General features: G+C 42.9%; 1 protein-coding gene across 11 annotated transcripts in view; it reads right to left on the bottom strand.

Moving 5' to 3' along the window:
- The window catches only part of TNIK (TRAF2 and NCK interacting kinase), a 353,730-nt gene that overhangs the window by 123,658 nt on the left and 217,382 nt on the right, over positions 1-12,690 (bottom strand). For all 11 annotated transcript variants that reach the window (XM_014572378.4, XM_014572379.4, XM_075937944.2 and 8 more), the window contains exons 5-7: positions 11,790-11,900; positions 6,206-6,296; positions 2,412-2,542 (exon numbers count right to left, since the gene is read on the bottom strand). In XM_014572378.4, the coding sequence (XP_014427864.3) occupies positions 2,412-2,542; positions 6,206-6,296; positions 11,790-11,900 (333 nt within the window). The remainder of the gene's footprint in view (positions 1-2,411; positions 2,543-6,205; positions 6,297-11,789; positions 11,901-12,690) is intronic.

Here is a 12,690-nt window from a genome sequence, read left to right as displayed (position 1 = left end):
AATAAGCCCAAATCCCTCAGCCTCTCCTCATAGGTCATGTGCTTCAGCCACCTAATTATTTTGGTTATCCTCCGCTGGACCCTCTCTAATGTGTCCACATCCTTTCTATAGTGGTGCCCAGAACTGGATGCAATACTCCAGATGTGGCCTCACCAAAGTTGAATAAAGGGGAATAATCACTTCTCTAGATCTTCTGGCAATGCTCCTTCTAATGCAACCTAATATGCCATTAGCCTTCTTGGCTACAAGGACACACTGTTGACTCATCTCCAGCTTCTCATCCACTGTAATCCCCAGGTCCTTTTCTGCAGAACTGCTACTTAGCCATTCAGTCCCCAGCCGGTAACAATGCTTGGGACTCTTCTGTCCCAAGTGCAGGACTCTGCACTTGTCCTTGCTGAACCTCATCAGCTTTCTTTTGGCCCAATCCTCTAATCTGTCTAGGTCTGTCTGGACCCTATCTCTGCCCTCCAACATATCTACCTCTCCCCCTAGCTTAGGGTCATCCACAAACTTGTTGAGGGTGCAATCTATCCCCTCATCCTGGTCATTAATAAAGATGAACAAAACTGGCCCTAGAACCGACCCTTGGGGCACTTCACTAGAAATTAACTGCCAACCTGACATCGAACCGTTAATCACTACCTGTTGGGCCTGACAGTCTAGCCAGCTTTCTATCCATCTTACAGTCCATTTATCCAATCCATACTTCCTTAACTTGCTGGCAAGAATATTGTGGGAGCAGGTATCAAAAGCTTTCTAAAGTCAAGGTATATCACATCCACTGATTTTCCCATATCCACAGAGCCAATTACCTCATCATAGAAGCTAATCAGATTGGTCAGGCATGACTTGCCCTTGGTGAATCCATGATGAATATTCCTGATCACTTTCCACTCTTCCAAGTGCTTCAGAATGGATTCCTTGAGGATCCCCTCCATGATTTTTCTGGGGACTAAGGTAAAGCTGACTGGTCTGTAGGTCCTTGGATTGTCCTTCTTCTCTTTTTAAAAGATGGGCACTACATTTGCCTTTTTCCAATAATCTGGGATCTCTCCCAATCTCCATGAGTTTTCAAAGATAATTTTTTTTAATGCCCAAAAGCTCTGTAATGACATTTGTCAACTCCCTCAGTATCCTCGGATGCATTAAATCTGGACCCATGGATTTGTGTATGTCTAGCTTTTCTAAACAGTTCTTAACCTGTTCTTTCTCCACCAAGGGCTGCCTACCTCCTTTCCATACTGAGTTGCCTAGTGCAGTAGTCTGGAAGCTGACCCTGTCTGTGAAGACAGAGGTAAAGAAAGCATTGAGTAAGTCAGCTTTTCTCACATAATCTGTCACTAGGTTACCTCCTTCATCCAATAAGGGCCCCACACTCTCTCTGATCACCCTCTTATTGCTAACATGCCTGTTAAAACCTTTCTTGTTACCCTTCACATCCCTTGCTAGCTGCAATTCCAATTGTGCTTTCGCCATCCTGATAACTCCCCTGAATTCTGGAGCAATATATTTAGACTCCTCCCTAGTCATCTGTCCAAGTTTCCACTTCTTGTAGGCTTCCTTTTTGTGTTTATGATCACCAAGGATTTCCTCGGTAAGCCAATCTGGTCGCCTACTATATTTGCTTTTCTTACTGTTCATTTGGGATGGCTTCTTCCTGTGCCTTTAATAAGGCTTCTTTAAAATACTGCCAGCTCTCCTGGACTCCTTTCCCCTTCATGTTAGACATGATGTTATATGGTCATTACTCCTCAGATAAAATTGGAAAGCAGAACATAACATGGATCAATGATAACTGGGATGGTCCCACACATTTCTAAATATGCAACAACCATAAGACCTCTGTGTTACTGCCAATTAGACATGCAAACTTGAAGGTATTATTTCAGCTCTTCTTCCCTTGACAGGATAGTATTAAGAATATACTGCACTAAACAGGACAACACAAGGAAGTCCTTAATGCCACACTCAGAATCAAGAAAGACCTTTCATGATAATCTTTAATCCTTAAACAGCACAACAAGGATTCCCATTTATTACAGACTAACATCTTGAATCTGACTGCTGCAATGCAGGAGAGAACTTTTCTGTGCTTTATTGCGCACTTACAAATTTTAAACTATTGCCAAATCCTTTGCCAAAATTCTGAATGTTAATCATGTTTATGATTTGGACATAACATTTAAGATCAGATCGAGTATCCTCTTCATATGTTTATGATCAGAATTTTAAATTCAAACAGTGACCATGTGGATTTAAAAAAATCTAATCTGAGATAAATTCCTTCAGAATCTTTTTGCTTGTTTTAACTTGACTAACTCAGACACCTTCATGAATATTTTTTAGACCTCATGAATATTATATTTGTAGAAACATGTAAATCAACACAATGATGCTTGATTAGGTACCTTGAAGTCATAAGTGGCATCAGGATTTTCATCACAGGCAATAACCTCAGGGGCCATCCAATAAGGAGTTCCAATGAAGGTGTTTCTTCTGCCTACTGTTCTGTCGAGCTGAGCGCTAACACCAAAATCCACTGTGTACCAAAAAATACCAAATGATCACAAGTAAGGCCGAGACATAACTGAATGATATTTTTCAGCTGTAACATATGAAGATGAAAAAGAATAAAGTCATATTAAGTTCATAAAGACTGATTATTATTGATTTTCAGAAAACAGATATACTGGGTAAAAGTCATCCCTGACTGAACTTTCCTGATTTCCGTGGAATCCTAAAAGGGATGGATTGGCCATTTGATTTCTTTGTATTGCTGGGAACAATGCACATGCTCCTCATTACTGGAGTGGAGTGAAAAGAGATCATGACTTTACCTTTATCTCATGACAAATGGAGATGAGGGTTAGGAACAGAAACAAACCAGAGCCTTCATTCTGTCCTATTCTACATGTGAGGAAAACTCATAACTACTTAAAAGCATCATTTTCTGGAAATGCTGTTCCTGGAAATGGCATAAATACAATAAACATAGGCTATGTCTAGACTGCAAGCCTCTTTCGAAAGATACTTTTGAAAGAGCCTCTTTCGAAAGAGAGCGTCTAGACTGCACGTGGAACTTTCAAAAAAGCGGCTTGCTTTTTTTAAAGAAAGCACCCAGTGAGTCTGGATGCTCTCTTTCGAAGAAGCCCTATTTACATTCAAGAACGCCTTCTTTCGAAAGAGGAACTTTCGAAAGAAGGCGTTCTTCCTTGTGAAATGAGGTTTACCGCCATCGAAAGAAAAGCCGCGTTCTTTCGATTTAATTTCGAAAGAACGCGGCTGCAGTCTAGACGCAGGGGAAGTTTTTTCGAAAAAAGGCTACTTTTTTCGAAAAAACCCTGAGTCTGGACACAGCCATAGAGAACTAAAGGCTAAGGACAAAGGATTGTAGGGAAATGTTAGGGAAAGTGCTCAATACTCTAGCTGAACTCTCTGGTTTACCAAGTTCACTTTGCACCATGTAACTTAAAATGGTTGGCAAATTTCCTCTTGAAAGGGGAACCTTCATCAGTCAGCTGTTCTGTGCCCTGAGCTAGAGCCACCTTTTCTGGTACACAGGGAAATGACTGAATGAGGCTCTCCACCCAATCCTCCACTTGCGTGAGATCCCGGAGACAGCCTACAACACTACATCAGTGGTGCAAGTTCAAGCAGCCCTTCTGCACCTTGACTATGCTGGTACTGGACAACTGAGCCTCAAGCTTTCCATGACTAACTGTACGCTGTCTGCTATATTTTACTCTTCATTAATGTGTTGTCGGGCTTGGGAAGAATGAAGGATGGTGAAGGTATCTGGGATGCTGGAAAGGGAATGCACAATAATTGCTCTGACTGAGGTTCTCTCAAGTGCATTGATCACAGCACCATAAAGACCACCACAATGCAATGTAAAACTGTGATTTTGATTGTTCCGGGCACCAACGTGCAGTTGAGATGGAATTCTTTCAGTTTAAATCTTAAGGAGATCAAATAGGGCCATAGTAGAAACATGCATTAATGAATTTTCAACATTCAGAGTTTCAGCCAATATACAAAGTTATCATGAATGTGTAAATCCACATATGGGTGCACATCTACCCAATTTGCAGGTCCAACTATGATGGTGAACCCAGGAAATGTCAGTACGTGTGAATTTTTTTACATTTGGATATCAGCTATCATCTGATGATAGTTTAGTGCATGGTATTTGTCACAGTCCCGCCTCATGCTTTATGAAAATTGGCTTATGAATATGAATATGCATAACTCAAAGATGCTTTATGTGAAGTACATCATGTGCCAGGTCATTTTAAAAGTAGTAATTCACCGAATGTATATATCCTATTTGCGTGTATGCATATTTCTTGTATATGAAGTAGGGATGTAAGCAACTAGTGGAGTAATCAACTACCCGATAAGCAAAAGCTTAGCAGATAGTCGGATAGTCCCTCGACTAGTCACTTTCCCCCTTGCTGCCTCTCAGAGGCTCTGCGCTGGGGGATGGGGTGGAAGCAGGCAGGTAGCAGGGCCCAGGCACAAGCCGGGAATCAGAAGATTCCCAGCTCATGCCCAGTCCCATACACTGAACATCTGCTTTTTCAACATATTAAGAGCCTACTGGCTCTAAATATATTTAAAAATCAAAAACGTAGCAGGGGGAAGGGAGCCACGATGGGGGGGAAGGGAGCCACGTAGCAGGGGGGAAGGAAGCACAAGCCAGGACAGCTGATTCCCAGCTTGCGCCAGATCTCCCCACTGTGCTCCAGTCTTTTTACATTTAAGGCTCGTGCGCAGTGGGGGGACCCAACACAAATGGGGAATCAGCTGTCCCAGCTCGTGCAGGGTCACCCCTCCTGTGCTTCAGCCTTTTGAATGCTGCCCACTCTTAATACACTTAAAAGGCAAAGCTGCAGCAGGGTTAGCTCCCTGCTAACACTGCTGCAGCTCCTCTGCTTATCCACTAATTGACTAGTCAATGGAAAATCTATCAACTAGTTGATTGCTTGATTAAACTAAATTTAACAACCCTAATATGAAGTTAGAAATATTAAGTGGGAACCTGTTTTATTAGACCAAATATTCTAGTAAAAGCCATTAGTGATATTTTAGGAGCTCAGTGACTGTGTGATCAAGTCAACAATCTGTGAATGGGTTTGTTTTTCCTGTAAGCCTAAACTGGTTTGTCCTACCAAAACATGTGGCCAGGCCACCTGATACTGGAACTCATTTTGTATCTTGTACATTTCCACTCAAGGTGAGAAAAATTGAAACCGAGCACAAAGAATTCCCATCTTGGGCAAAAGGGATATAAATGGGGGAACCAACAATATAGGGAGTAACCAGATGCCAAAAGATTCCTCTTGTACACCCAAGATGCCTGCTGGAAACAGGGGACAGGACTGGGCCCAAGCTAGAAGGCTGCCTAGCTTGTGAAAAATAATTAGAACAACTGTTAAGGTAAGAAATTGCACATAACGAGTTTCTTAGTGTATTAGGATTAGCTGGTGTGTTTTGTTTATTTTGGTTTAGAAACATATTTTGATCAGTCTGTTTTCACTTGTAATCATTTAAATCTGCTTTGTATACTTTACAAAAACACTTTTGTTTATTATCAAGCCCAGTGTAAATAATTTTTAACAGGGGAGGGACCTGGGGAGAGCAATCCACTCTGCCTATCTCTGATAGAGGACAGACTTATAAGCTTTCTCTGCGTAAAACTTTTATACTGAATAAGATGGATTTATTTGGGGTTCTGGTCCTCTGGGGGAGGGGGGAGTGGGCTGTTTTCCTGGGTGCTGTCAGCAGCCTTATATAGCTGAGCCCTTCCAGAGCTGAGCCGGTTCAATGTCTGTGTTGCTCTGTTGAGAGATTGTTACCCCAACTCTGTGCCTTGGCTGTGTGAGACCAGAGCTTCTGGCCCAGTAGGACAGAGTAGTAGGGTATTCCACAGGACAGGTTGGCAGGCACAGTGGCATGACGAGCACACTAGGTGACCATTCTCAGGGGACCCCAGTGATCCAACCTGTCACAGTATTTAGTTAAATCCACATGTATTTTAACGAGTCTAGCACAAAATAATAAGCATAGACCATACCTGATCTGTCCTCATTCCCCAAGAAGGCAAGTCAGTTACTCCTTCTCTACCGGTTTCATTTCATCTACCCAGCCTAACTCACCCACACTTTCCTTACACTTGGCACAAATTCTATTCCATTCTTACCCAGTTTAACTTCTGCATTTTCTGTCAGCAAAACATTCTGTCCCTTGATGTCTCGATGAATTACTTTATGCTGATGTAGATGACTCAAACCCTAGAAAATTCAGTGAATAAACAAGGTCAACTGAAATGAAATGTAAAGAGTATTATTTTATACCACTTCCCATTTTGCCATCAGCATACTAATTATCCACCAAAAATGGGAGATTTATGTTGGAATTAAATCACCTTAAACACTCTGTCATACGTACAAAATGGCCTACATTCCACATCGGGGTAGCATGAGTCAGTGCTTTACATGGTGAGTAAATTCAATAAGGTTTCACAACTGAGCATTCAGTTTCTTCAGAAACCAATATTAACCCAAATACCTCAGTATTGTTTAGTAATGTTTTTTCAAGTGCTTTTTTGCCATAGGGAGCCATTTGAGTAGCTGAAACAGAAAATTTGGTCTTCTTTCAGTATTTCTATCAACCAGGAATTGAAATACCAGATCTCATGTTATATTGGCCCCATAAATAGTATTCACATTCATTAAAAACTTCTATTAAAAATACAGATACTAGAAGTTTCACATATTCCTAACAGAGACATAGCTCACATTAAAAGTCTCTCTTGAAGGCTGGGGGTAAATTAGCTTTCCATTGTGCCTTTTTATTACTGTAGTTCTTTAATTTCTTCTTGCAACCTGCATTTTTATTTCATGTTTATGGTTTCAGAGTTTAAAAGTAATAGCCATGTATATTGCTAGTGTAGTACAATATGGATTACTTTAAAACTCATTTTGTTTCGGTTTTCATTTCATATTAAATATTCATTTTTAAAAGAAAATAATTTCTGCTATCACTTCTGGTTGTTGTTAATCATTTTATGCTTGTTACTTCAGGACTACTACAAAGAAGATTTCTAGAGAGATCCAGAAGCCTTGCATTCCAATTCTTCACTGAATTATTCCAGCTTTAGTCTTTAGCTACTTGATCCTATGTGCATCCAAGGAAATGCAAAGCTTCCACTCAGCTATGTATGCTCAAGCCCTAAGGGTTATAAAATAACATCAAACCTTCAGTCTGAAATAATATTTATTAGTTCCCATTGATTACAGAGACAAGATAAGCATCTTTAAGGATGTGCAATGTTATATAGCATTTTCAGTATATGATCATGTGACCAGTTGCTCCTAGGCAGTGGGGTGGCCTAGTGGTTAGGTCACGGAATTAGCTGGCAGAAAAGGGGTGCAGAATCCTGCTACTGGTGCCCCAGGCCTAGGAACTGCAGCCCACTATATTAGTACAGTCCTTGAGATGGGGCATGGCCCCAAGAGTTCAGATCTGTCCATTGGTTAGGGTTTCTAGTAGGTTCCCCCCTTTGTCCCAGGTGGGTGGGGTTTGAGGCTTACTTGCTCCTGTGGCTGGCCAAGGGGACAGGCTTTGGTTCATGTCCTGCAGATCTGCACTCACGTCTCCTTGCTGGTCAGGCCCTCACTGAGTCAGTCTCCTTCCTTTTATCCTCCCTCCAGGCCTGGCATTGGCTACATTTAATGCAGGACAGGGCTAGCTGGGCCAAAAGGCTTTGTTTAACCCCTGTGATGCCAGACCCTCCTATCTTCACGCTCTCACAGATCATATGTTTCTACATTCTATCAGTGATTGGAATGAATTAATTTGAAATGCATCTAGGCCTGGAATTATTTTAATTGCTAATTAACTAAAGAACTATAAGGACTACTATTATCTGTATTCTCAAACCAAAGAAAGGGCAGACTAGAAAATCTGTCTAACAAGACACCTTGCTGATTTTCCACAAACGATATAAATGTATATATGAATCTTTAAAAATATACCTAGAAGACTTAAAATAAAAATAATTTGTATATGGGCCAAAGTTTCTTTTGCTGTACAGTGTATAAATATGCAACAAGCCAGATTTTATTTGTGAGTACTATATATCTTGAATTGTGTAACAAAGTATAAAAGAGTAACAACGTTAAACACTTACGAATGGCACTTTTCAATATAACCAATCACTCAAACTTTTCTGTGCTTTGTAAAACTAGTTCTCCATTTTGGACCCTCTAGGGTTGCTGGATAGTTTCAGAAAAAATACCGAAGGCAAAAAAAAAGGACCCCGAGAGTTGTTACTTAAAAAAAAAAAAATCCGCAAAAACAGTGCCCCTTTAAAAAATGTGTGAATACGTCGTGAAGCTTTTTGGCTCAAACAGGCTACTGGTGGCCGCCCACCATCTTGCCTTCCTGCATGGGGCTGGATAGCTCCTCTGCGGAACCCAATAAGCACTAGGGTCACCAGGCTGCCTCCGTATTAAGCCGGACAGCCCAGGACTTTCGCCTCCTGGCCGTGGAAAAAATCAGAAAGTACCAGACATTTTAGGTGTCCAGTATTTTCTGAATTTTTTTTACCGGACAGGAGGTGAAAATACCAAACTGTCTGGTTCAATACCGGACACCTGGCAACCCTAACCTTCTCCTCAACCCTCATCCCCAGCTGTACTTTAAACCCATTGGTTTATTTAAAGATGGAATGAAAAGGCACTATTTCTACCATGTTGGGGTGTTTCCCCTCCACCCCCCCAAACTAAAGGGAAATCTGTTTTCTGAGTGAAGGATAGAAGAATCCTGAAAGAAGAATGGGGATACTGTAAATTGTTACATACACTGTAAGTTCTTTGGGGCAGTGACTATCTTTTTGTTTTATAACCTAGCACAATGGCACTGCTACAATACAAAGAAGGAAAGAAAAAACTGGCTCAGTCCAATTCCTTTCTGACTGGGAGTGCAGAGACAAAGAACTAGATATGTCCCAGCTGTTCCTTTTTGCCTTCTTAAGCATAGATGCAACAATGGAGAAACTGCCTCTTCTGGCTCAGGCTGTTTCCCCACTTTCTTAAACCTTCAGGCACTGACTCTCCTCCCCTCAGCTCTACAGAAACAGCAGACCAGTGTCCCAGGCTGGCCAGCCCTCAAGTCCACTGACAAGTGGGTGGGGGGAAAAAAGGAGGCTGTTGCCTGGATTCAAAGAGGCCCAGGGTTCTAGGCTGCACTCACTCTACTACAGCAGTGGCAGCAGCTGGAACTCTGAGTCTTTTCAATCAAAGTACCGTGCTGCATGTTCTGGGAGGCTATAAGGACTGGCTGCCTAGCCCCACCACTCCTCCTGAGGCCTTGCTCCTTTGGGTGCGCAGAGACGCTCTGCGCCCACTTTGCCCAGGGGCTCGTGGAAGCTGGCCTGCAGAGGACTACTTAAACCAGGGGTGGAGAAACATTTTTAGGTCAGGGGCTGATGACCTACAGAAAAATCAGTTCAGGTCTGGGGACTGTGGGGAGGCAGCAGAGACAGAGGAGCTAGAGTACCATGCAGGCTCCCCAATGCTGGGGTAGGCCCTAAGCCTCAGGGGCCAGATCCAGGCAACCCGGGGCCGCATCCAGCTCCCTGGACCTTAGGTTCCCCACCCCTGATTTACACAGAGCTGAGCTCAGTTGAAGGGAGAAGACTCTGGGAAGAGGAGGTAGGATGCTTCCTCTCATTTTCTGGGAAGGGCCAGAGACAGAGAACTGATCCCTGTAGCAGGCCCCGGAAAGAGGCAAGATCCTGGAAGAGGCTGACCAGAAGGGAAGACTCTCCTATGGAAGTAGGCCTGCATAGAGCACTCAAGGCTCCTGGAAGCTGGTGTGGGGCAAGTTGGGGCCTACAGAGAGACCGAGAGGAGAGTAGGATCCTATGGGAGGAAGCCCTCAGACAGGGCATATGGGGAAGCAGAGGATTTCAGTATCCCAAGGTAACAGAAGAGTTACTCAAATGTGTTTGGATTTTCATGTAGACCTTTCAGTTACCCCAGAAGGGATTTGACCTTTATGAAACTTGGCTGGAGGGCCGAGCCATGGAAGACCAAGCAAGAAGCAGACGACCCACAGGTGGTGCTGGAGACCAGGATACGACAACATTATACAATGATGCAAGGAAACATTTCAAAAGAGGTGCTCCGCTGCAGCTACGCATTGCACAACCAGATATTGAGCCTTCATACCTGATGGCAACTCTAGATCATGACCCAGTGTTTAGATTCTATCTCACAAACAGGGCTGTTTTACAAAACCGGCTGACCACAGTTCATATATTTTGTGTAACTGGAGGTTTTCTGAGACGGAAGGAAATGTCACTACAACTGCTGATTAGCTACAAAACTTGTTATTTTGCTCATCAAATTTGGTGGTGGTGGTGCACAAAGTTGCATGTGTTGTAAATAAACAAGTGCTTTGTCACCACTGGACAGCAAATGGAACTTTGTGAGCATTTTATATCCTCCTTCTTCCTCAGGTTTTTGGTACTCATTCAGAGGGCTGTTGTTTAAATCTACCATGTACAATCCGGGATCCCCACAACATATGTATGATGGATTTAAAAACAAAACTTATTATCTGGGTGAGGGCTCTGGAGTGGGGCTGGGAATGAATGGCTTGGAATACAGGAGGTGGCTCCAGGTTTGGGCAAGGGATGGGCTGTAGGTGGGAGAGGGGTGTGGGCACTGGGAGAGTTTCAGTGTGGGAGGGCATTCTGGATTGGGGGTAAAGGATTGGGGTATGGGAGGGGATTGAAAGAGGAGGGTTCCAGCAGTGCTTACTGTGGCTCCCAGGAAATAGATGCCAGGTCCCGATAGCCCCGAGGTGCAGGGAGGCTCTATCCATAAGCTGCCCTCGCTGCCACTTCAGTTCCCACTTTTTGCAGTTCCTGGCCAATGGGAGCTGTGGAACCAGTGCTCTGTGTATTCCTTGCACCCCCTAGTGCTGGCTCTGGAGCTTTCATTGGCCAGGAACTGCACCCAATAGGACCTGAGGGACAGCACCTGTGCATCAGAGGGCAGCATGTGGATGAAGTCTCCCTATGCCTAGGAGCTTCGTGGACCTGGTGGCCACTTCCAGGAGCCACACAAGTAGACAGCCTGTCTTATCCCTGGGTCGCCGTTGTGCTACCAGCTTCACTTTTAATGGCGTGGGCAGCAGTGCTGACCAGAGCTGCCAGGGTCTCTTTTTGATTGGGCTTTCTGGTTAAAAAAAAAAACAACCTCTGATGCCTACCAACCCTAAATCAGACCCATATCTCAGGGGTACAAAAGTTCAACACCCTCACTTAAGCAGTGACACCAGTCAAATTGAAAAATAAAAATGTGCCATTTGAGTCGGCATTTAATAAAACGTCTTTTTAAAACACCGATTCCTTCTGCAGTCTGTATTTGCCTTTTCTTTCTGTTAATTGAAAATGGGATTCTAACAAATATATTTTTGCACCTATTTCATATGAAAGAAAATTAAGATTTTGTTGAAGGAAAAACAGAGTTAAAAGTCCAAAAACTAAAAGAGCTTGGGGGCATTAACTAGCACTTATTTATTATGCATAAGATACGCACATGAATTGTTCAAACCTATAGGCACATAAGAAGCATTAGCTTATGCCAGTATATTAGCCATACGGCCTGATGTGCAGTCCCATAAGATTTACCTCTTCTCTAAGCCCAACCTCAAACATTGCATTTGGTGATTGACATTCAGAATCATAGAAGCTCACTTTGGACACGTACCCGTAAAATCTCCCTGCAGATGTATGCAATCCACTCCTCCTTCAAAGTGTTCCCTTTTGTGTTTTTGATCAGATCGGTGACAGAGCCAGCACCACAGAACTCCATCACCAGCTGGCAAAGGAAACAAAAGTACAATGATTGTAATTAAACTTGAAAGCATCCTCTGGGTTGCACAACCCAGTGTAGTACATTGCAGTTGGCAATGAATTTATGGTGCAATTTCACTGCAACAGAAAGTGCTCATTGAATAATTTGAAGTTTATTTTCTTTTACGATGCATGATTTTATTCATTTGAAAAGAATTTGATGAAATGCTGGAGAAGCTTCGTTTCCTTCAAGAGGCAACAGAACAAGAAACTGGAGTAATTTTATTACTGAAAAACAATGGGGCTGTGTCTAGACTGGCCAGTCTTTCCGGAAAATCAGCCGCTTTTCCGGAAAAGCTTGCAGCTGTCTACACTGGTCACTTGAATTTCCGCAAAAGCACTGACTTCCTACTGTAAGAAATCAGTGCTTCTTGCAGAAATATTATTCTTCTCCCGTTCAGGCAAAAGTCCTTTTTGCGCAAAGCTTTTGCGCAAAAGAGCCAGTGTAGACAGCTCAGATTTGTTTTCTGCAAAAAAGCCCCGATCGCGAAAATGGCGATCGGGGCTTTTTTGGGGAAAAGCGCATCTAGATTGGCACGGACGCTTTTCCGCAAAAAGTGCTTTTGCAGCAAAGCGTCCATGCCAATCTAGACACTCTGTTCTGAAAATGCTTTTAACGGAAAAGTTTTCCGTTAAAATCATTTCCAGAAAATCATGCCAATCTAGACGCAACCTGGGGTAAAAGTTCGTTTTGGCCCAGATCCAAAACTGATCAGTCATGAAATAAGAGAGATAAAACCACCACAACAAGTCTG

The sequence above is a fragment of the Pelodiscus sinensis genome, chromosome 10, assembly GCF_052426305.1.
Source record: "Pelodiscus sinensis isolate ZL-2025 chromosome 10, ASM5242630v1, whole genome shotgun sequence".
In the NCBI taxonomy this organism is placed as follows: Eukaryota; Metazoa; Chordata; order Testudines; family Trionychidae; genus Pelodiscus; species Pelodiscus sinensis.
Note: the sequence above shows the minus strand (reverse complement) of the source record. Positions and strands in the feature narration are given on the sequence as shown.